Here is a 26,058-nt window from a genome sequence, read left to right on the forward strand (position 1 = left end):
TATTCAGTTATGAGCACACTCTCTTCTTAGGAAAACAACATTATTTTGTCATTTTTTGTGATGTGTTAGGTGTTTTGTCTACACTCACGCATGAGGAATTGGACGTCCAGCTTAGAAGCCTTCTAAGGCTCACTGACTCATTTGATACACAACAGAATCGACATATAAGCTTCTCCTTCCTATTGCTACACATGCCCCATCTGCCTATACTGATATCTTTAGATAGCCTGTGAATGATGTTAGAAGTCAAAGTGGCCCTTAATAGAAAAAAAGTTTTCTGGGGCCAGGAGCATGGCCTAGTGGTAGAGTGCTCACCTAGCATGTGGGAACCCTGGGTTCCATTCCTCCGTATCACACAGAAAAAGCCAGAAGTGGTACTGTGGCTCAAGTGGTAGAGCTCTAGCCCTGAGAAAGCCCAAAGACAGTGCCCAGTCCCTGAGTTCAAGCCCCAAGACTGGCAAAAAAAAAAAAAAGGTTTTCTACTTCTGCCACTTCATGATAATGTACTTATAGGTGGAAATTAATCTGTTGTGCAGTTTTATATTTCATCTCTAAAAACAAATAATATAAACATCAGCCTTTATGTTTCTATATTCAGATTTATAAGAATCAACCAACTTATTTTTGGGGATGCTTTGCTATGAGTCAAAGGAAATTCTTGACAATTTCTCCCCTCCCTCCTAGCCTCTAACTTCAAGAAGCCAAAGTACCAAATTCAAAGTAACAGTATATTGCAAAAAAAAGTAATGCACTGTTATAACAAATATCTGTTACTTTTGCTTCTTTTTTTTACTTAATTCTGTGTGCTCAGTAATATGAAAAGTATTAAGTTTATGTTTGTGTTTATTTCTGATTTGACTTTGCATCATACAGCATGTCATGCTATTATTTTTTGCCAGTCCTGAGGCTTGAATTGATAGTTTAGGCGCTAGGCACTGTCCTTGAGTTTTCTAAAGACTGGCACTCTTCCCTTGAGCCACAGTGCCACTTCTGGCTTTTTGTGTAGGTAGTACCAGGGAATCAAGCCCAGGTCTTCATGCATGCTAGGCAAGCACTCTACTACTAGGCCAGGCTCCCAGCTCATGTCATGCTATTCTATATGTGAATTTCTAAGGCACTCATTATTTTCTTACCTTTCTATCTTATTAATACTAGAGTTTTCTTTTTTCCTTTTTTTATTTTTTATTTTTTTGCCAGTCCTGGGGCTTGAATTCAGGGCCAGAGAGCTGCCCTTCGGCTTTCTCAAGGCTAGAGCTCTACCACTTGGTCCACAGCACAATTTCTGGCTTTTTTTTTCTATGTATGTGGTACCAAGAAATTGAACCCGAGTCTTCACGCGTGCTAGGCAAACACTCTCCCACTAGGCCAATCTACCAGCCCCTAAAGAGGAGTTTTCTAAGAGGAATTTAAACAAGACTGTGACTGATTAGTAGAGCTCTTAATTTCTGAAAAGACTCAGTCCATCATCCATAAACAGGGGCTATGTATCTTTCTGAGACCATTACTGCAGGTCTCAGATGAAACAATGATGTGCAGCTCTTCTCAGGGCGCTTGGGATGGAAGCCCCCTGCAAGTTGCCAGTTGCATTCAGGATGAAGCTGAACAAGGCTGCCAGGCAGAGAGGAGGGGCCTGTACCACACCACAGAGTGCTCAAGGGCTCAGCGGCCACCAAGCATCCTCAGTGGAGCAATTCACCACAATGTGCTATGCAGATTAAGTGTGGAGGAAAAAAAAAAAAAAAGCCGAATCAACATAAGATGGCAGTCTAACAACTAGATAAAAGTGTTCTTTTCTTCGGAGAACCATCCTTAGGCTTCAAGTTAGAATTAAATTTTACTATGAGTTTTAAATATTTGTTTTTGTAATCGAAATAGTCACGAAATATTTTCAAATTTAAGAATGTTTATTTCAAGAACTGGCATGAAATTACCATTTATGTGGGGAATTAAGCAGCACAAACATCTCTTTAAATACTTCCAGAGGGTGGCGAGTGTGTTGAAACAGGCTGGGGGAAACAAAGTAAACTCAAATGGGAGACTCTGCTGTCAAGGGTCTGATGCTTCAATAAAGCTGTCATTTTACAGGTTTCCATCTTCTACTATTTCTTAAAAGGTCACTGCTAGGTTTTTATATAAAGTCTGCTTTTTTTTCCTAATCCCAACTTAAACATATAAGCAAACATGAAATATGAAGAAGACTCATGAGATATAAATTATTTCAATCTATAGGAAGAAGCCAAAAGAACATCTTTAACTCCAAGTAAATTTATGACTGCATTGGACTAATTGGTAGTGAATTGAGGGAAACCCATTTTTTATTACTTCTGAATAGATAAAAGCTGTAAAAGCTAAAACAGACCCTCTTCTAAGAAGGTCTGCCTTTTGCCACTCCGCCATGGGTTTCTTCTAAACCAATTCCCTTTAGGGGACAGGAAAAATATGTACCTCTAGTTCCCATTTGCATTTGAACTGCTTCTTTTTATATGGCAACCTAGTCTTCCTCTTGCTTTTATATTACTCCAAGGATTCAACCACATAAACATCTCCTAAAACATGACTTCTCCATGGTGACTGCAATAAGTACTGTCTTTTCACTTCAGTCACAAAATATGATTTTGCTGATGACTGCAAAGAAGATTTAAGTCAAAAAAGATCAAAATAAATACAACAAAAACATAAAGGTAAGGAAACCATGTTGAATGACCTTCTGTTATGTTCTGAGGAGGCCTAATTACTATTTTATGATTCTAAATTCCCCTTCCTTTCTAAAATTACATGAATCCTACTTTGAAGGATGGGAAGAGTGAGAGATTTTGCCTACATCACCATTACCTTTAAAAAAAAACACGAAAATGGAAACTCACCTAAGACTTTGACATGGTGAGTTCCTGCAATAAAGTTCATAAGATGCTAGTACTCGTTTATGTATGACTCCAGTCACCACATTCTCTCTTTTTAGGGGACAGTTGAAAGGATGTTGACATTATCCCTACACTACACAAACAGGGACTACTTGAGAAGTATGAGGTATTCTCAGTAAACTTGAAAAGACTCAGAAATCTCAGCAGAAAGTAGGGAAACAGCTCTGGAAGAAGTAAACTGTCCAGCATTCCCATACCTGCCCAGCACATGTACACACACATACATACATAAACACACATACACACATACACATACACACGCCCTTCCCAAAAGCCACACAAGGCCTAGAATTAAAGATTTGATTGCTCTGGGACATACAAAAAAAAGCAAAGGCTTAGGACCAAGAACCTTGAGGCAGAAGTAAAGAATACAGCCATCAGTCAGAATAAGAAAGCAGTGCATCTAAAAGACAGGATGCCAAAGAAAGAGACAGACAGAGAGAGAGAGATTAAAAAATAGGACAATTTCAGTGGTCAATGCAGACAAGAGTTCCATATACCAGTTTGGCAGAGAAGACACCATAAACATATTGACATAAGTATGTTGAGAAGCTAGTTTACTTTCTAGAATACAATGTCTTTCCTGCCTATGTATTCACTTATATACTCAACAACACCTTTGACATATAATATACCAATGCCATGGTTTGATCTAACTACTGTGCCATTCAGTGTGGAGTCTAGTACCATTCATGGAGCCTCAGTGAGTAGCAGTGGATGGCAGGCAGGTGTTTGAGATGTGGAGATTCTTGTTGAAAATGCGCATCTGCAGCATTATCAGCACCTTTTTGTCCTCTGGTGGAGCCATGGGAAAGACAGTCAGGGGTCTGGAAGTAGTGTGGATGAGTGGAGCAGAAAACCAGAACAGAACCCCAGATGACAGAGAATCTAGACATGTACCAGGAGCCATGCAGCATGGAAGTCAAGGAAACCGTCTCAAAAAGGAAGAAGTAATGAATAGTCCCCTTTCTACTGTAAGAGGATAGACAATAAAGAATACTGGGTGTTGGCTAAGGAAACCTTGCGTCTCAAGGTGTACAGGAAGCCGAACATACTAGGGTTGAAGACTGAAGACAGTGCTGAATTCTCGGAGTCAAGGAAGAGACACTTCTGGAAGCTTTCGCTTAATTATTAAAAAAAAAAAACTTGTAAAATGAGTGAAAAATAATGGTAGAGAATAGCCTCTGGAGATTATTTTTTAAAAAAAGAGAAGAGAGGAGAAGAGAGAAGAGGGAGAGAAGAGAGAGACAGAGAGAGAGAAGAGAGAGACAGAGACAGAGAGAGAGAAAGAGAGAGAGACAGAGACAGAGAGAGACAGAGAGAGACAGCCAGGCATTGGTGGCTTATGCCTATAATCCTAGATACTCAGGAGGCCAAGATCTGAAGATTGCAATTCAAACCCAGCACAGGCAAGAAAGTCCTTAAGACTCTTATTTCCAATTAACCACCAAAAATAAACCTAAAAGTGGAGCTGTGGCTCAAGTGGTATAGAGCACCAGACTTGAGCATAAAAAAACTCAGTGATGTCACGTAGGCCCTGGCCCTGAGTTCAAGCATGAGGTGGGGGTGAGGGTAAGACAGACAGAAAGATTAACAGGCAGATTCTTGTAGTCTATTAAGAACACTCTTGAATGTGGTCTAAATGTAAGAATGAGACAGGATCCCTTCTGTTCCGTGCTGAGGGAGGGTATAGTGAAATGATTCAAAAGCTAGAGATTCTCGATTGGTGCTAAGAAATGTCCTAACTATGAGAACATGAGCTTTTCTATAATCCTGTCCTGCTTGCTGTGATTCTATGATCAAGTCCAGAATTCAGAGGTACACAGTCTCCAAAATGAGAGCAAACATCAATTCAAAAGAGAGCGACTTAGCTAAACAAAAGTGTTTCAGTTTTGAATAGGCAAATAAAAATCTGAAATAACAGAAAAGTTTATGAGAAGCAATACTTAAAGGTATCATATATGAGTTACAAACTAAAGTCAAATGGTTAGAATACTTAAGAAAAGGCTGAACATGGTAACACCTATAATCCAAGCTATTCAGGAGGGAAAAATAAGGAATACTGCCATTCCAGGCCAGCCTAGGCAAAAAGTAATAAGACTCCCATCTCAACAAACTCAACTATGTTAGGGACACAGGGAAGGGAAATGTGTGAGATCAGTCCTATGTGAAAACATGAGACCTTACTGCAACAATAAATAAAACTAAAACAGACTGGCACATGGCTTAAGGGATAGAGAGGTTGCCTAGTAAGTGGAAGGCCTTGAGTTCAAAACCCAGCACTGTCAAAAAGAAAAGTGTAAGATCATGCTATATTGGAAGCTGTGCTGCAAGACTGTAATACAAAACCTCGGGAGGCTAAGGCAGGAAGAACAGAGTAAAAGGGCAATGTGGGCTATATTGCCAGTTTTTCAGAAAATATTCGAAGTCTAAGTACAATAGACAGGGAAGACAGTACACTACACAGATAGCATATATTTTTTTCAGAGAGAAAGCAGTCTGATTGTAATCATGGCTACTTAGAAGACTAAGACATGAGGATCACAGTTCAAAGCCAGCCCAGGCAGGAAAAGTCCATGAGATTCTTATTTCCAATAAACTACCAAAAAGGCCAGAAGGAATGCTGTGGTTCAAGGAGTAGAGCACTACCTTGGGCACAAAATCTCAGGGAAAGTGCCCAGGCCCTGAGTTCAAGGCCCAGGATTGGTTCATAAGCGCACACGCACAGACATCTTAGCCAGGAGTGGTAGCACACAGTTATAATCTCAGCACTTGGAGAGATGAAACAGGAGGATCTTGCATTTGAAGTCAGCCTGGACTACATACCAAGATCCTGTCTCAAAACAAAACAAAAAGTAAAGAAAAGGAACAATCTTCTCACAGATACTGGAAGCAGAAGACTCATCTCCATTGGAACTGGGATGCCAGAATTGATGTGGGGAATTTAACTGAAACCACCATCATGCTAAAGCATCTCAGCATAGCTCCTTTTTTTTTTCTTAGTTTGGGTCTTTCAATGTTTAGTTACATTTTTTGTTCTGGAACTCAGTCTTCTCCTTGGGAAAACAGAAAGAAGTTATCTCAGTATGAACACTAAAGCTCTCAATATGAATACTAAATAAAAATATTTAACTGTGTTAAGAGGGCAGAGCTCTATTCTATACATGCTCTGAGTATATGTTACAAGAGATTAAAAATTGTATGTATTTTCTTGCATATACACTACTACTAATTTGAGAGTCAAATTTTATTCTCAAGAGTATTAAAAGTATATGGTATCTTTGAATAAAACTATTATACAAAGAAGACAAATTTTCGTGTCAAATTTTAAACTTTGGAGAAAGTTAACGATGGCCAAATTAAGAGAACAGAATATGGATATTTGAACTATGGATGTACTCTTTCCCTGGAGCTATTAATTATTTCATTTCTTTATATGTTCATTTCAAGCACACTTTATGAACGTGTGACCCTCTGTTGATGCACATGAAAGTCACAATATTCACTGTTAAAAGTAGCTATTCTCACTACTAATCAATCATGGTGAGAAGTTAAGTTTCTAATGGTTATTCAGTAAACCCTTACATGAGATTTGTCTATGCAAATATTTTCATCACAGGCACAGGGTACACAAGGCCTGTAACCACTCAACTTTGTCTCGGAGAGAGTTCCCTAGAAATATGCCAGCTTCCTTGCAACCTGTTCTATTTTACATGATTAAATTTTTCAATTTTGGTCTAATCAACTTAAATTATTATAGGTACAATTTTGTGAAATATAAAATTAATGGAATTCAAATTTTATGGAATTATAATTGACTATAAAATGGGCTTAATATGATCCTAATTGGAAATACAGTAGTTCATTGTTCCAGAATTCATCTATTTGGTGGTATCATTTGGAAGAAAAAATATATGCATGATTTATTTGGTTCTAACAAACTCTCTTTTCTTCTTTTTTCATATATTTTTATTGTAATTAATAGGAGGGTTACATTATATTCATCAAATAGAAGGTGCAATTACTTCACATACATTGATACCCTTTCTCATGTCTTGGTCCCCATTTTCCTCTCCCCACCCCCACCCTTCATCTTGTTTTCCTCCCTTCCCTAGACTCTCTTTTCCTCTAAAACCAGTGCTAGTACAGTTACAGTTACAATGTGTAGTCTTCAGGTCTAATGGCTGTGGAATCTGGAGTATATTACTAAGTATTGGTAAAAGATCTGCAATTATTTTTAACTGTTCTTTTTCACTATTAATTTATTTGCTAGAGACCATGGGTTATGCCAAGGGTAGTATATTTTTGACTATGGGATATACATATACGGGACATATAACATAGGGTGGTACATTTTTTTTATCACAGAGGGATCCTAGGATAAATTTACAAAATGGGTGAAATTAGAACTGGAATTGCTTATTTACCAACTATTACCAGGAACAGACACTAAAAAATTCATGAGAGCATGAGAGAAAGAGAGCCATGAATTCCCCCTCCCCACCCCTCCTGTCAGGACAGGGGACAGGAAAGAGAAAATCATATGATGCAGAATGGTAAGGCGGGACTTGGAAGTATCCCTGAAGAACAAATGAAGGAAAAGGTGGCTGTGTTCAGGCAGGAGGAAGCTGGTGTGGTAACATGATGGCATCCTCTCATACTCATAGACTGAAGCCTAACTCCAACTTCTTTCCAGACTGTGACCTTGACCAAAAGTGGCAATGTGAACAGAGCAGAATGATAGGATTAAAAAAAATGCAAAGAGAAGTTCTAAGAAGTTAAAGTTAATGCAAAAATTGGACAGTGAAAAACAAACACCTACTTTACTCACATGCATCCTGGAAACCTGAGTATATGAGCACTACAAATACTAACCCAGGCTAAACCATTACGCCTAGAAACATCCAATGTTCTGTATCACAATTCATACTTAGACTATTTGAGCAAGAGTACATATTTGAAATATTTGTCACTTGTGTTGCAAATTCCATATTTCATTAAGCCAAAGATTCCCTAAATTATGCAGCTACTGCACCACTAAATCTTCTCATTCCTTTACAGGAATCTTCATGATAGTTCATAGTAGTCTAGGCTGACAAAAGATAAGACCATGGTCTCTCAAATTTTCATGCATTTTGCAAGGAAAATGTTAACCATTCTTTGTTACAGACTCTCTATTTCAGGGTGTGTATACCTATAACCTATCATTCCAGCTATGTATAGTTGAGATAGATTAGCAATTGCAGTCCAAGACGGGCCCTGGGAAAAAGAAGGATCCTATCTAAAAAATGAACTAAATTTTTAAAAAGCTGGGAAACAGCTCAAGGAGTGGCGTGCAAAGCATTACTAAGTTCAAACTCCAGCACAACCAACGTCACTGGGAAGCTATGTGCCGCACAGCATAGCTATCTTGGTTTATCAATATGTAGCCAGAGAGCTATAGCAAGATGCTGCCTACCATACCCATTGTATGTGGTGTACGGCAGGACACAAGGGCACATTAGAGGTTCTGCACATTCCACTGGCGTATGAACGTCATTAGTTAAAAACTTGAAAGTACAATCCATCCCTACCTCAGATTGTTCTAATATGTTAATTGCTTTAAAAGTAAAGGAAATCAGCAATGAAAAAAATGGGGTTTAAAAGAATGAAGAGGGAAGGAAAGGAGAGAAGGCCAATCCATATTCTAAGTATTTTCAAAATGGAAAATTAACTTCTGAGCAACAAGTATTTCTCTAGAGAAAAATATTTTATCAATGGTGTTCAGTTATCCTTGACCATAATATAGCTATCATAATACAGGTGCAGGACCAAAACACCCTGAATGCACACATGGTGCACTAAATTTATGTCAAAATAACCTACAAATAGAGGGAAATAAGACAAACAAGTTAGTTATAGGAATATACTTGTAGTCCTGTTAAATATCATTGAGAATTGTCATTAAAATGACAAATACGTGATTAAGTAATAGATCTACTTTGATAGTCATTAGTCTTTCCCACATTAAAAAATCTTAATTACCAATCTTTATATCTTGTATACAGATTGAGCTGTTCACTTTGTACAGAAGGTACTAGAGCCAAAAGAAAATTCTTTTGAAAAGCTTGTTGGCATGCGTGTGTGTGAGTGTGCGCACATATATGCGGGCATTTATGCATGTGTATTGTCGGGATTTGAATTCAGAAGCTAGCATTTACTAGGTTCTATACCACTTCCTGTCAGAAAGTTAAAAAGCTAACAAGAAATAAATTACAATAGTAGCTTGGATAAACATATCACTACAGGTATATATTAAACTAAAAATGTTTTAGAACACACACAAAATTTCAGAGATTAGATATTCCCTTAAGAACTTACCTGTCTATCAAATTTTAAATTGTTAACTTCCTTCTCAATGTATCATCTAATTTTCAAACACTACTAGAGTTCTCTTGTTTCAATTGAATTTAGTCAACTGATGCCTTTATGTCTAAACACTAGCTGTTTTTTTTAGTGCTACACTGAGTCATGCATATAATATGTCATTTTAAAATATAATTTAATGAGTCATATTGCTTCTGTTGCAATGTCTTATAGCCATTCTCCAGTACATTTCCTTTCAAGAGAACGTTGAAAGAGAAAAAATACTTAAATATCATATATTTTATGGCCTGAAACCCATGAACAAGATCATATGTAATCTAAAACATTAATCTCACTAGTTCTGTGCATGCAAAATATTTATATTTATACTATAAAAGCATTGGGATTTATATTAGCTGGAGCCATTAGGGAAAAAAAACTCCATCATGCATACATGTCAGCTTATCATTTAATACTCAGAGATTGTTACTGTTGGGAGAGTTAGCAACTCAATACACAAATGAAAGAAATGAGATCAGAGACGTTTGAAGATCCAGGAGACCAGCACTCTGCCTGGAATGTACACACTGCCTTACCAGGCCCTATGGCACAGGTAACCGTGAAACAAGGGTCTCAATGTCCATGGCTGCTGGCTTACGTACACAGGTGTCAGTGAGTAACTAATCTCTTGCCTGGTATACAGAATGACAGTTTTTGGTACATCCGCCCAACAATAGATTCCTGTCAGTTTAAATCTCCTCATTCAGCATTGTTATGTAGCATCCTAGTTACAGCTATCTTCTAAAATACATAAGCCATATCTGCTAGGGAATGCTGCCACTATCATAAAGACTATGTGCGACTGTCCTGGCCCCTGTAAAACCACATCAGACACGGCACAGAAGCAAGCCTAGGAAATACAACAATGTAGGAAAAATCTTTCTCCTACCCAAATTGTTCTAATCTGCTAACAGTTCTTATCAAATCTGCAGTGAACGCTAAAAAGATGAATATTCCTAACTTTAGACCATTAGAATCTTCCCTACATTAACGGGGAGATGGGCATCTTAATATTTTTTTAATGCTCTAGATTTTCTTACTCGACAAACAAAACAAAACTACCTCATGAAGCTAAAGCTCCAAGGACAAAGGCACATGCCAGAGTAGCACAGGTTATGGAGAAATATGCCTTTGTGATGTCATCTACTATCTGTGTTGCTAACTCTAACTCTTGCATATATAATTCCATTATACTTTTGTAATTCGTGGTTTTGAAAATGCTTTTGAACCATTAATATATTTTCCTGGTTAAAATTCTTTGAGATGTTCTTAACAAGAGTCTTAGATAATGAATTTGGGCAAACTCTGGAACAGCCTTTACAGTATTATCATTCTCATTAATTTTCAGAACTACCCACTGTGTTGAGATGATTGTCATGGGCCTAAGACTTCAATTTGGCTAAATATTTTTGCATATATTTCAACCTATAAGTAACTAACAGATGCTTAACTGGTAAGTTCCTATGGAAGATATGGTTGAATGTGTTCATTCTAATCTCACGATTTCCTTGCCACACTAATTCTTAGTCCACAATTTCCTCTGTGTTATATAATTTCCTTTACATTTTGGTCTATCATGGAACAAGAGTTCCAAAAGCTCTTCAAAGGTGACCATCCTTCAAAACATTCTGGAATGTGAGCCATTTGTACAGACGCAATATTTAACATATCCTACCTTAGGTTGGAACTCAAATGCTGTTTTCATGAGGCATACAGAGTTCATCTAAACCACAGAACTCTACTTGTTCTTCTTCCTTTTCTTTTTCCTTCTTGCACAAAAAGAGTGGTTTCCATTTATATACTTATTCAGCTTTAGCAATCTGATATATGATACTGCCCTAACCCGCCAGGAAAGGGATGCTAAAAACAATATTACTTTAAAGGAGTTAATGCAGCCTACAGTTCCATACTTCCATCCTGCCTAGTTGCTTTTTCTGCTTTTTCTTCGCCTTTGGTTATCTCTGAAGGCTGCTTCTGTTCCATTGTTTCATCCTTTAGCATTCACATATCAGAGCAATAAGTATTTCATTACTGGTTTATCTGTCCAGAGGCTTGAGAAGCGGTAACAATTAACCCTCCCTTCACAGTGATTGATACAGGCTTTGCTTTCAATTTGTTCCACTACACAGATCATGAAATTCTGAATGCAATCATCCTCATTGACCTACACTTTCAAACACACAGCTACAATGAGACGAAAGTAATTATTAAAAGGAACACAGGACTGCTGAGATCTGAAACAAAGTCTTTGAAAAAGAATCTCTGAGATGACCTTCTGGTGAAATTGGCAAATTCTGATGCTCAAGAGAAAGGGTAGCTTTTTGCCCCTGTCTGGAAATATTTGGTGTTTGCTGGTCAATGTGTACTAAGGTGATTACATGGAGGTATTATATGTACTTCGAAATTCAGAGAGTCATTCTAGAACTGCTGGTACAGGGTTAAATTGTTAACTCTGTAATTTAATCTGTTTAATTTAGTTTTTCAAGGAAACTAAACTTCCTGATTTGTGTAAAAAAGAAAAAGCCTAGCCCACAACAGAGAATCCCAGATGGGAAAAGTGATAGTTTCACTGTCTACAAAGACTTCCATATGTGAGCTCCACAGTTTCCCTCTGCCCTCCCTTTACATGAAGATTCACGATGAGAAATGAATACATTTTTCACAAAGTCTGAAAAATAGCTTCAAATAAATATTAATCTACTGCAATCGATATAAATGAGGAATGGAGAGGGGCTGCTAGAAGAATGGAGACTACAGAACTATATTAAAACAAGGGCTGCAGGTAAAGAAAATCAGGGTGGGAAGCAGAGCGGCAGGCCCCGGGCTCTAATCACAGAACAGAGTGATGGAGATGAACCAATACTGCATGGATTAGCAATGAATTATTTTGGACCATAATCATATGCCTGCACCAAAGAGAGGCAAAAACTAACCATTACTCATAAGCTGATCTGCTCTGTGTGTGTGTGTGTGTGTGTGCGTGTGTGTGTGTGTGTATGTGTGTGTGTGTGTCTGGAGAGAGAGAGCGCAAGGGAGAGAAGGAGAGAGGGAGAGAGGGAGGAGAGAGAGGGAGAGATTCATATGCTCAACTAATTCAGAGTAATGAAAACCTAAAGATGTGGTTACACCTCAACTAATATTTTATTTTTAATGCTTGCCACCTACTACATATTATGGGGAGATTTAGAGATTTAGAGTATAAATTACAAAGTGCTTGGATTCAAACAAGATTAAATCAACCATTTCTTAAAAGACTAGGATATAATATATCTATTCCATTCTTCATTCTTTTTGTGAAATAAAACCATTATCAGGTAACTTTGACACTCCCCAAAATTAGAAGAAAAATAAGTATTTAGTTAGAAAAAAAAAAAGAAAAGAAATGGCACTCATGGAATTAACTTCCTTTGGGGAATCTAAAAAAAATTCGTATCAAATGAAGATTCAATTGTTAGAACTAATTTTGTTAGGAAGAAAAAAAATCAAAACTGCTGGTAGCAAGAGATTCCTGAGATTCTTATGAAAAGACTGTTTAAGTGAAGAGCACTTTAATCAGTAGAGGAATCCTCACGTTTCGAATGTCTTGCTGTGCATTCTGCAGGTTATAGTAGCAGCTGGTAGAGGTCATATATCTTTTGTGAGCATCCCAAAAAGGCTCACTGCCAGACTGTTAAATTATGAATAAGCAATGAACAAAAGAATGCAGATACGGTGGTGACAAGATAATCCAAGCAAATTTATCTATGACAAATTTCACAGGATTAACAAATTACATTTACACAGAACAATAAAAATGTGCAAAAAAAACGATGAGCCTACTTTTCCTTGCAGCATTAGGAAAACAAGAAAGTCACCAATCCACTGTATATATTTAAATTTAACTAGATCTAAAGTAAGACATTTTATAATTCATTCAAGATATCATTGTAACAGATTCACAGTTTAGGAAGACAGAGACAATGTTCTGTTTGGCATCTATTTTATATCTAATTTATGTTGCATTTACATGTATGTGTGGGTACCATGTACAAAATGGACATTCACCCATATACACATGTATTCAGAAGCTGAGTCAGAAGAATAAATTATTTCTGTAGGCAAATGCACCTTCAATCAGTGCAGTATATATTAAATACTAAATATCCTTATTCACTGATATTTCCATTTGTGTGTGTGAGAGAGAGACAGAGACAGAGAGAGACAGAGACAGACAGAGATTCTGCAAATGGTTTCAATTCTTACACTTGCCCCCTCCAGAATACTGCAGGCTCTGGGTGAGATGCCTCTGAATGAAGTTTAGATCCAGCATTCTTTCTGCAGTTAGAGCAGGAAAGAAAACCGAGAGATCTAAGAACAAGTGTGTTAATTGCTACTTATCATCAGTTACAGAGGACTCTTAATTCAATGTTAAATCTTCCTTTCTAATACATCTTTGCAAGTATTACCAATAAAAATACTATAGTTTACCAGACATAAGAAGATATTAGTAAAATAGCCTCTGGTCTCATAAACTAGTCTTTAAATGCTATGTGATATAAATATTTGTTAAGGTTTAATGTTTCAGACCATGTAGCCAAGTCAGAGCTCTTGAATTCTGTATTAGCATAGTAAATACAGTAATCAGATGTACTTTCTTTTAAGGTGATCTGCTGCTGTTTGAAATTTTGTAGCCTATTTCTCACTTCTACTTCCTATTGACTTGTGCTTTTTATCTTCAGTCTCTCAGAAAAGCAGCTCAGTAAATGAGTTCTTACCAACATTTTATCAGGTAACATTTTTTATGTAAACAAGAAATTTGCTGAATATGAATGTATTTAATTAAGATACACCATCACAATACTCACTTTCTCCAAACCCAAATATTCAAGCACTATTTATCTAGTCCTTTCAAGTTCTGAAATTACAACTACACATTTTATTGTTTTTGAGAAGAATCCATTGATTGACAGTATTACATCCAATATCACAAAGATAAATGTGGCACACCTGTTCACTACTGCAATTGCAATGATAGTTTACTACCCCACACATTCTATTTGTACATTCTGTAGGGAGCAGAGAGCAGTCAGATGCTCCTACATTTCTAAAGCAGAGTTTTTGTTAAAGATCTATTCTATACCAGGCCAATCCCTTTGGATCCTGGAAAATTAACAATATTTCCAAAGGCATCCCTTCCAGAAGACACTTCTAGGATATGTGTGTGGGGAAAAAAGAACTAAGTAATAACCTACCATTTGTCTACTAATTATGGTCTGGTTTTGACCTATTATGTTTGTATTAAATGATATGGTATGTATAAAGCTGCTTTTAGCACATAGTCCTATACAAATACTTGTTGCCATTCTAATGCCTGATAAATTTGGCAGGAAGCCAATTTGTACAAGTCCTTCTATATTTCAAAAGACAATCTTCAGAAATTCAGCTAGGCACTGAAGCATGTTATTCACAACGCCTATGAGGATGATTCCGACCCACACTGTGGCAAAACTATGAGCAAATAACAATGCCTCCACTGACTCTTGTGACAAACTGGGGCACCTGGTAAAGGAGGATCACAGAAGTAGAAGGGAGCTTGAAGGTACATTTGGCATTCGTACTGGTGGCAAAGTGATTCTTGTGAAACCATTCTGCTAAAACTGTGCCCTTAAGTATGAAGTGCTAGGAGGCTGGCCTACAAGATGACTGGAATGTTGAAAAGTGAGAAGGGACTGCTTTGACTGTTGACTCTAGGCCTAGATATGTAGCTCAAATGGCAGAATCTCTGCCTAGCCAGCATGAGACCCTGAGTTCAAACCTGAGTTTTCCCCCAGAAAAATGAATTCTTGATTCTTTCCCCAACTCTATAAACACTGTATTTATGAAAATTCTCTACCTATCAAAGTTTCAAAGTAAAATACACACTGCACAGTATTAACTATTCTCTCTGTCACTTGAACTCTCATCAGCTCAGAAATCTATGGCTGAAGTCCCTTATACACTAAAGTTAAAGTATATTTCTACAGTGACAACACTGTTTCAAAGATAAACTGGCTTCAATCCCTAACGCTTCCATCTTCCTTGGGAAAACTCAACCTTTATTTTCTCATCCACAGACAGGGCTATTAACACTGCCCCTCTTGACTGAAGGAGAAACTGAAGAGGAAGTGTGCTGATATACCAAACACAAGCTCTGAAACACACTACTGTTATTACATGTAATAACCTACCTGTAAATCCAAAACAAACTTCTGTTTTTAGAACTGGCTATAATTTCACTTACATTTATATAGTACTTTTACCTTTCTCCCTCTAACACTCTTTCATTGTTTTCTAGTTGTTATTACAATAGTTTTTTTACAATTTGGACACTTACCTTCTAGCAATAGCTAACAGAAGGGAAAAAAATAAAACAACCTTAAATTTCCATGAATGCTACTTAGTCTCAGAAAAGGGTATTTTCTGACTCCACATTTTGTATGTCCAGTTTGAAGGCAACTTATAACTGAAGCAACTTCTCATTCAGAGTGTACTACTCAATACTGTGCCTGGCACAAGTCACTATGGTACAGGTTCAATAGATAAAGCTGACTGAAATAGCCAATCAGTAATTGCAGTCTAGGATCAGGAGCACTGTGAGCTCTAGTAAGCTCTAGTAACATGGGGTTGTCACCTTGCTGTTTGTGACTTGGTACCCAAGACCAGTGTTGCAATTAATTCAGCAAAATTTTATGTTTTACAAATGTATATAAACAACAAGCTCAAGTGTTCTTCAATCTTGTCAATGCCCAAGTCATTTCAGATACAGTAGCAGTCATTTTCTTACTTAGCCCTGTCCTGTTTATGCTTTGTAGTATTACCAATTATTGCTACACATTAGTTTAACTACTATGCACTGCCCTATCAAATGTAATAGTACAAACATCTGCACTAATGAGTTTGTTACACTGCCAATGAGGGGGAAAGAGTCACTATTTACTGTGAAAATGCTGGCATTGTTAAAGGTAAAGACTTAAATTTCCCCATAGATTTTAGAAGTTCTAACCTAATTGTAGATTCAAGTATTCTAGCATGTGCAACCATTTAAAAGTGAAAAAGTAATGTTTAATGAACTAATGATTTAAATATAACAATATTCTATGTTTCTCCTTAGTCACCTTAAGCAATTAAACATGTCTAAAAAACACTAGAAGTTACATTCTAAACCAATTCAACGAAGAAATTTTAAAAATCAACATAATAAGGGGTTGGCTATCTCTTGCTGTACTGTGTGCTTAATCTTCTTGAAACTTGGGAGAGATTTTCCATCAAAAAGGACCACAGCAATTACAGAAACACAAGAAACAAACTAAGGTTTACATTGGGGTCATTACTAATACTATAGTGCTTGAAGCAACCGGTAGGGAAAAGATAATTAGGGAGGAATTAGAAATCTCAGTGGTATTTTCCCATAAATATCCCCAAATAGGAAACTACAACTTTCAAAATAAGTCAAAATTACTGTTCTAACTCCTTGCGCCAAAGTGTTGCTTCCTGGAGGTGTATACCTGTCTCTTATAGTAGGAAACCTCACAGAGGACCCCGCTTCAAATAGATGACATTTCACCATGCCAGTAGATCTCATGCTAAGATCTCATGCAGGGACAAAGAGTCAAAGGCCTCACAGAAACTCCAGCATGCCTTTAGAATCAATGCTACTACAGAGGCAACCATTCATTATACCTGATGAAAACACACAGTACTAAAACTATCTAACTCTTCTAACGTGTGGGATTATATTTACAAGCAAGAAATTCTTACTAGTTCATTCCTGAGAAATGTAATTACAAATGACTTTTAATAAATAAATATCACACTGTATGATACACAGAGACACGGGGACTGAAATGTTATCCATACGATACCACTAGGTGCTAAAACACTGGCGCAAGTTTAAAAACCAGAACAAAACACAAGTAACATAAATAAAGCCAAATTCCAGTTTGTTCTTTGTAGAAAAACAAACTTGAGTGATTGGCATGTTGTATATCTGGTGAAGCTATATGTCCCTCATAAATCGGAAATTGGACATATGGAAAGACTGTTGTAATGTAGGAGGGCCCTACATAATAAAGGTTATTATAACTCCTGACTCTGGAGCTATACCATCTAATATCCTCTTGTGGATCTATGATATGCCCATGCATTACAGTTCTTGTTGACAGTCTGTCACCTTGGAAATATTTCATTATTTCGGTTTTTCCATTTGTAGACCCTTGGCCTTGTGATATGAAGGCCACTCTATTTCATATTTTCGATTATCATTTAGGCAATCTTGCAGATATATATATATATATATAAGCAAGTGTTAAGACAATACATATCATTTATCACCATTGAAGCTTAGACACTGTACAAGGAAATACCTCCCCCACAATCTCTATCACCATCTTTTTTCTTGAAACTAAAGCACCACTGTGCTCCTGGAATAGACTTTGGAAACCACCATGGGCCTATCACACATTTAACACTTCTGTTTAGTTTTCTTGGCTATACGTCCATGTCGTGGAACAACTTTGTGAAAGTGCTATATAATTTGCAGCCCAATGGAGTTTAAAGAAAAAAATAATCAAACGAGCTTATAAAAGATAAGGTTTCTGACTTGCTTTCCGAGGCTCTTAAGAAACACTTTCTTACGTATAACTCAGAGAAACTGAAGAAGTACTAAAAATTACAACCAAAGACACTGTCAAGAATACGTGTCTCTACTTTGTAAACATATTATAAGGAGATGATTTTTGTGCCATAGTATCACAGGCAGCCCAGACACTTCATAAACCAACAGAATAATACAAAAGATACATAATTCTGATGATGAGTGTAGTTGATAAACAATCATTGGTAAAGTGTCCGTAAACACCCGTGTGAGGGGCCGGGAGTTTGGCCTAGTGGTTGAGTGCTTGCCTAGCATGCAGGAAGACCGGGGTTCAATTCCTCGGTACCACATACATAGAAAAAAAAAAAAAGCCAGAAGTGGTGCTAAGGCTCAAGTGGTAGAGCTCTAGCCTTGAGAAAATCCAAGGACAGTGCTCAGGCCCTGAGCTCAAGCCCAGGACTGGCAAAAAAAAAAAAAAACCACACACACCTCTGAAATCAATGATTTGGAAAGCCATTCTTTTTAATAAATGGGAGGACACAAGTCAGAACACGTCTACAGAAAACCAACATCCACAAACATATTTGCTTAAGTGTGGCTACAGAGAATGAACACTACTGACCAGCAAGCTACAGGCAATAAGAGCAACAGAGGTTGAATGACTAACTTGGTTCAAGCAAATAACTGATGGGGACAGGTGAAAACCAACCTTCCCGAACAATGCCACTGAGTTCCCATGTGCCACTTGTCATTACAAAACCAAATCAAAGGACTGCTGTAATGTTTACACTTAAAGTGTTAAGCGCATTTAAAAACCTGGTAACAGCGTGAACCCTTGGGGCATAAAACAACTGTTTGGACAATGGGCCAACTTTGTGGTTATTACTGTTGAAACAGTTTATGACTCCTTTCCTCTCCTCTACCATGATCTTTCTGGCCTTACCCTGCCCCATTATTTTTCCTCCTCACTATAGGTTAAAGTTTCCCAAATCCAACCTTTAAAATGACAGCATCCAAGCTGAACAAGAAGATGCTATTAAAGGGCATTAAATTAAATACACTATATCCTCCTACAACTTCAATCAGAATTTCAGACCAAGTGTTATTTAGTTCAGCTCTCAAGTGGAGCAGAATAACAAATCGCACACTTTGATTTACCTTCTTCGAATGCCAAATGGAGACAGGTGATAAAGAACGCGCTCATGCACAGGCTATGAAGTTTCCTCTAGAAATTAATTCTATCTTCAAGATTCCTATCTCAGAGAAATTCCCAAAATGGCACACAAATAGGCCTCTGCTAGAGAGATTACTAAGGCCAATGCAGCAAATGCATTTACTACCAGCAGGACTGGGAAAGAAGGTAGGAAAGGAGGAAGGGAGAGGAGGAGGGAGGGTGAGAGGGGGAAGAAGAGAGGAGAGAGGAAGGGAAAAGAAAGAAGGGGAGAAAGGTATTAATTATAGATTTCTGATTTCAAAAGTATTCATCAGCATATTAAATAAAAGGGGGGTACTTTCCACAAGGCCCTAAGAAGTAAATGTTTCTACCTGGAGGAGTAAAATATTAATAAGTGAATTCTTCATGAAACACTAATACCTAAGAAGTAAGTGTTCATTTTTTTCTCTCTTGAGATATCAGAAGTAATAGTGTGTATGACAGTTAACATCTCTCACAAGTGGATAGTGTGTGACTTATTTTCTGTTACATGAATTTTATAAAATTAGAGTTTCGAATTAGTCCCTTATGTACCTACCTAACAGAAGCATTTCCCTTTTCCTGATAATTCTCTCTGGAATGCCTGAACGACAAGAACCACATACACTGAGCTTTTAAGTGAGTAGATGTCTCAGTATGTCCTTATCTTGGTCTTGATGTATGTTGTATCAAAAATAAGTGTCCATGTCATAATTAAAATCGTGCAAATGAGCACTTCCCTAGACTGGTGTTTTCTTTTTTTTTTTTTTTCAAGTATGCCAAGGCTTGCTAGAGAAGTAAAGTGCTGGGGGGGGGGGGTGAATCTCTGTAATCTGACTGCATTTGTTTTCCTCCTGAACCAGTGGGTAACATTTCATAACTTCCTACTGAGCCTTGCCTTTTCACAGACAGAAAGAGGGGCTACATGCAATTCATATCATTAACACCGTCAATTAATTGCAAATAGGATTTCCAACCAAGCAGGCAGGGTGGACGGCGGGAGGGGAGCCCGGGTCGAGGCCCGGGGCGGGGCGCTGAGTTGGGGTGCCATCTACCCGCGCCTCTCTCCTTGGATTGCACACAAACTCCCGTTCCCCGGGACTCCACTACTTTAACTAACTTCCCACCGCCGTGCTCGGCCGAGTCCCCCCTCGCCCGGGTACGCCGTTCTCCCCGGGAACTTTTCCTAACGCCGATCCCCACGCGGGAGCTAACGGGGCGTGGAGGCTCCCACGGCGGGCGGACACACTTGGGCTCTGGCTGGTGGTAGGCTGGTTGGAAATGTTCGGGGTTTCTGCTTTATTTCTTTTTTCTTTTTCTGGGTGGGGGGAGACGTGGAGCGGTGGTGATGGTGGAGGGGGGGGTGGCTGAAAACCCACAAGTTGCCCGGGGCACTGCCCGGGCCGGCGGGAGGGCGGGAGGGCGGGAGGGGAGGCGGCGCGCCGGGCTCCCCGGCGCCCGGCCTAGCAGCTCCGAGCGGGGCGGCCCCTCCGCGACGCAGCCCCGGGCCTGGCGCGAGCTCCGCGCCCCCGCCCCCGGCCTCCCCGCCCCCCCCCGCCCGCCCTCCCCCTTCCTAGAGAGCAGCTGCCAGGGGACCTGCGGCGGCCCCGGGGATCCCGGCCCCCGCCCTCCCGCGCGCCGCGGCGCCCCTCACTCTCGCCCTCTCTCTTTCTGTTTGTTTTTCCTCTCTCTCTTTTCTGCCTTTTTTTTTTGCTTCCTTTTTCTTTCTTTTTTTCCCTATCAGCGAGTCACTCTATTCGCCGAGCCGCCGAGGAGGTGCGACCGCTCCGAGAGCCTGGCGCCGCCGCCGGCCCCGCGCGGAGCCGCGGGCGAGCGCCCCTCCGCAGCCCCGGGCCGGGTCCCCCGGGCTCGCGGCCCAGGAGGCGGGCTGCGCGGCGGGCCCCGCCGGCTCGGCGGCGCGGGGGCGGCGGCGGCGGAGCGGCGGCCCCGGCGGCGTGTGCAATAAACAGAAAAGTGTTACCGTTCTCGCCTGGAAGGATCCTGCTGAAAGCTGGGCTTGGTGGGCGCCATCTTCCTGCTATTTTTTTTTCCTCTCTCTCTTACTTTTTGCCTCTCTCCCCCCTCCCGGGCTGGGGGGGCGAGGGAAGGGCGGGGGTGTGCGTGTGCGTGGGGTGGCGGGAGTGAGTGCGGGCGTGCGCGGCGCTCAGCGGCTGCCCGGCGGGCGGCGGCCGTGGCCGTGGCCGTGGCGGAGGCGGCGGCGGCGGCCGTGCTGCCGAAGCCGGGAGGCTAAGGAAAAGTAGCGGGGCCGGAGCCTCGCCGGCGGCCGGCCGTCCCCTCGCGCCCCCAGCGCTCCCAGCCGCAGGTCGCCGCCTCCCCCGCCGTCCGCGCCTTCTCCTCCCCCTGCCGGCCCGGCGCCGCCGTCCGTGCGCCGCAGAGCGCCCGCGGCCCGGGCCGCTCGGGCTCCCGAGACATGCCGGGCGCGGAGGCCGGCGGCCGGCGCAGGCGGCGGAGGGGGCGGCGGCGGCTGCGGGGGAGGCGGCCGCGCGGTCCCGCGGGCGGCTCGGCCCAGCTCCTCCGCCGCCCCCCGACTTCTCGCCCTAGCGCGCCGCCACCCGAGCGGGCCGGGCGGCGGCGGCGGCGGCGGCAGGTGGGGCGCACACCCTCCCGGCGGAGGGCGGCGGCGGGGGCCTAGGCCGGGGGGCACGGGGCGGGGGCTCCCCGCTTGACCGCTGGGAAAGTATTTCTGGGCATTTTCCAGCTGCTTGGCTCCCGGGCGCGCTCTCACACGCAGACACACACCCCCTCCCCCCTCCCGTGTCCCCCTCCGACACACACACCCCCTTTCTCGTCCCCCTCTCCTCTCCCCCTGTCTCTCTCCCTCCCTCTCCCCCTCCTTCGGTTTCCCCTCCCCCTCCCCCCACCCCTCCCCCCCCCCCCCCCCCCCCCGCCATTGAGGGACTGGGAAGCTCGGCTGCCGGCGCAACACCGCCACTCAGTTGCAGTTTCAAACACTTCCCTTCTCTGGAGCATCGCAGCCAGGAGGAAAAAAAGAGAGAGAGAGAGAGAGAGAGAGAGGTACTGCGAGGCCGCGGGAGAGAGCGGAGGCGGTCGTCCCGGACGCGCCTTCGGGGCCCCTCCGCCGGGGCCCCCGCGCCGAGGCGTCGGCACGGCCCACGCGGGCACACGCACGCGGAGCCCGGGGTTCGCAGGTGAACCGCCACGTGTTGAGACGCAGTTCGGTGGCACGCGGCCCCGGGTGGCTGGTCTCGGGAGTCCAGCCCCAGCCACCTCCCGCGGGCTCAGCCAGGCCTGGGAGGGCCCCGGTGCAAAGCTGGCTCGGGAATCCTGCTACCTGCCCGGATCCTGGCAGACCGAGCTCCTTTAGCCAAGGTGTAGCTGGAGGGAAGCTTTTTTACGCAGACTTGGGTCAGCCATGTGTCCACCAGGCAAGAAGGAGGGACTCAGTGCTTTTTCCACGTAGAGTAAATGAAAGAGTCTGATGGAAAACATCAGTCTTACGTGAGGCTTCACACGTTGCCCTTTAACTTTAGGGGGTAAGGATACTAGAGAAACGGTTCCCGGGTCCTACCCTTCCAGGAAAGCCAAAGTTCCACCAAATGCCTAAGCCTTTTACGTACCAGAAGTGTTTAATCTGCAGGATGGTGTTTGGGTTCTCTTTGGAGTAAACTCTACAGGTAGGAGAAAATGAGAGTGATTGAACAATCCAGGGGAAGTGGAGAGTGATGCTTACTACTGGGTAGTGGAGAGAGGAAGTTGCCAGTTGGTCATTCTGGCTGCAGGATGCCAGCTTAGAGTATTTTTGCCAAAGGTGACAAATGAGAGAAGCTTGCTTTCTCTCAACAGAGAGGCCATCTACCTAAAAAACCCCACCCATCTCACCCCAGCGTTAAGACTTCCACAGGGATTTATGTAAAACGATGTGCTTGCCACCTTCACTTTGGCACACCTAAACAGGTCTCAGGGTGGGAACTAAACGTGCCCCTCAGAGCCACTAAAGCCTAAAGGCTCACAGTCCTCATAAAGTGCCACAGCCAGGAGACTCTTGACTTAACCTTACCTCAAACACCTGACCGTGGTTTTCCTGCCCCCCACCCCCATGACTCACTCTTCTGCCCCCAAATTTAACTGCAATGAATGACAGTAACAGGTGTCATCATATCTGAGTCACCACACCAAAGAGGGCCAAGTTTGTCACAGCTATTGTCTGTCTCACCTGATGTCAATAGAAGAGAGCATAAAAATCAAGGGAGGTAATACCTCCCAAAGGCTAAAGTTGAGAGTTGATTGTTTTTAAAGCCTCCCTCTTTAGAACTGCAGTGGAATTCAGAGGTGTGACAAGTGGCCCAGATTCAAAGAAGTGAGTGGAAAGCACCAACTCACTGCAGAAAGATGTTGGGGTGACTGACTACCCCTGATTGATCCTGACTTAGAGGGGAAATGGGTCCCAAGATTTTTTTTCCCTAAAGGGCAACACTAACAGTCAGAGCAAAGCTAAATTCTGGAAATTCATGACTGCTCTTGTGCCTAATTTATACCTTATAGGACAGCTTAAGGTCCCCAGAGGTCTCTGAAATCATCCGAAGGCCATCTGACATTTCTGACCCCTGACACCTTACTACACAGACCACAGTATTATGGCGATTGCCTGCACTTCCTAGTTAAAGTGACTGCCAGATTTTATTGTCATTTAAATGTTTGGGAATAAAACACACACACACACACACACACACACACACACACACACACACACCTACACCTGATCCATTACAAGAAAAATCCTAACTCTTTCCTAGCCCTTTATGTTTGTAAGATTCCCAGATCTTTTGTAGTAAAGGTTCTTGTAATCACTAGAGTAAAAATTAGAATAAATCAAAAAAATTGATAAGGAATAGCTCCTTTTTTGAGTCAAAGTCTCCTTTTTCAACTCCCAACAAAAAGCAGAGCATATAATGAAGTCTTCTATGGAATATTTTGCAGTCCTGAGCATGAACTTGGAAAACACTCAATGTGTTATGCAAAATCTGTGCTGGTCACTGGGCCATTGGTTAGAAGGCATAAAATATGGCAATGATAGATTAGCTTAACCTTTTCGGCTTAAATACTTTTGGATTAAATCAAAGGTTCTCAAATCAATGAAGTTTCAAACACAAGGTAAAAGCAGGAATTGTTATTTGAATTATGCACTATGTGTGTTTTAAGTTAAATGCCACTGGCAAATCTCTCAAATGTTTAATCGTGTGTGATCTGGGAAACACAAATATTTAATTTCACACTTTTCATGTGCTCATTTTTTTTTTCGTCCATCTACCATAAAATTGAGTCCCACATAAGGGAGTTTGCCCTTCTTACTACAGTTAGTTTTTCTCAGCGAATTTTTATGGGTTACATTTTCCATAAAATCTTGGAACACTTAAAGTTGTTCTTAAGGGAAAACTTTAGGTTTCTCGGGTTGTCGTCCTGCTAAAGCCCCCCCCCCCAATTGCATCAAAAAATGTTCTCTTTCAGTGACTCATCTACAAATATGTCTAGCAGAAATGTAGACAAATAATACTTTAAAACTTCCTTCTCCCCCTCAAGCCTAAATTTGTACAATTGACTTCCCTAACTAGTACCTCTGATTCTTACCCATTTGCATTATAATGCGTCTTAGAGGAATACTTCAGAGCGCCCGCACCCAGGAGACTCGGATTTCATGTCGTAGTTCCCTGTAGTAACAGGTGACATGCTAGCACTGGTCTATAGAATTCCAGGACTGGGGCTACCCGTGAGACCCGTCTCCAGTCTGTTTGGGGGAAATGGTCCACGCGCCTCCGGTGATCAGTCCCCCCCACACCCCCTTGCTGTCGGTCAGCCGGGGTCTGCGCGGAGCCGAGGCACTGAAAAAAGAAAAAAAAAATACCGCGATGTGCAGTGAGGGGGGACCAGGAGCCCAAACTTTGCCGGAGCACCTGGTGCGGAGGTGTTCTCACACTTCCCTGCAACTCCTGCGCGGCCCCGGGGTGAGGCCCCTGAGCCAGGGCCCGGCAGAGGGCGAGGGGTCACTGCACTTGGCCGGGGCGCCCGAGTCGGGTCCCTCCGGACGGAAATCCCCCCGTCGTCCCCGGCACGGTCCGAGGGGCAGGCAAAGTGAGCCTCGGCGATGCGCGTGTGCGGTGAGACACAAAACAAGAGCAAAGTGAGTCCCACCCCAGCCCCCCGGGACGGGGGGCCCCGGCCCAGCTCCGGCGGGACTACTCACCGCTGCTGGTAGGAGGTGATGCCCTGGACGTTCTGCGGGGTGCCGTTGGCCCCGGCGCCGGCCCTCCCCATGCCCGCTCCTGCCGGCACCCCCGCGGCCGCCCCGCCGGCCGCCGCGGCCGTCACCTGCACACTGAAATCCGGAAAGATTCGGATCATCGCCGCGGCTGGGGCCCCCGGGTGCGGCGGCTGTGGGCTCGGGCTGGCGGGGGCTCGGGCTCGGGCTCCGGCGGCGGCGGCGGCGGCAGCAGCGGCGGCGCGAGCAGCGGCGGCGGCGGCGGCAGCAGCGGAGCCAGGCGGCAGCCTGCAATCCCATTAGTGAGCCGCGGCCCCGGCGCGCGGCGGAGAGGCGCTTTGATGTGCGCGCGGCGGGCTGGGGGGGCCGCGCGCGCGGGGGCGAGGCGCGGGGGGTGTGCGGGGGACTTGCAAACAGCGAAAACGTGTCAGGGTGGGGCCTTTTTTCCCTTTTGGGGGGCAGCGGTGCTCCCCCCCCTCTTTCCAGGATGTTGCTCTCACTGGCTGCTCAGGCTGCGCCGCGCGAGCCCAGCTGAGGGAAGAGGGGAGGGGGCGGCGGAGGAAGGATGCGCCGGGAGGCTTGGCGGAGACTTGGCCGGTGCACGGGGATGACGGGCAGTGGAGGGGGCATTTGTTTCCCGCCCCTGCACACACACACACACACACACACACACACACACACACACACACACACA

General features: G+C 42.6%; 1 protein-coding gene across 5 annotated transcripts in view; it reads right to left on the reverse strand.

Annotated features, from left to right (window-relative positions):
• Npas3 (neuronal PAS domain protein 3) overlaps positions 1-25,507 on the reverse strand; it is an 828,644-nt gene extending 803,137 nt beyond the window's left edge. For 4 of the 5 annotated variants that reach the window (XM_090345197.1, XM_090345194.1, XM_090345193.1 and 1 more), the window contains exon 1: positions 25,350-25,507. In XM_090345197.1, the coding sequence (XP_090201323.1) occupies positions 25,350-25,507 (158 nt within the window). Of the gene's footprint in view, positions 1-21,110; positions 21,454-25,349 lie in introns of those variants that run through there. The other variant, XM_090345195.1, reaches the window with a different exon arrangement.
• Positions 25,508-26,058: the final 551 nt, after the last annotated feature.

This window comes from Megascapheus bottae, chromosome 14 (genome assembly GCF_031878675.1).
Source record: "Megascapheus bottae isolate mThoBot1 chromosome 14, mThoBot2.hap1, whole genome shotgun sequence".
NCBI lineage: Eukaryota > Metazoa > Chordata > Mammalia > Rodentia > Geomyidae > Megascapheus > Megascapheus bottae.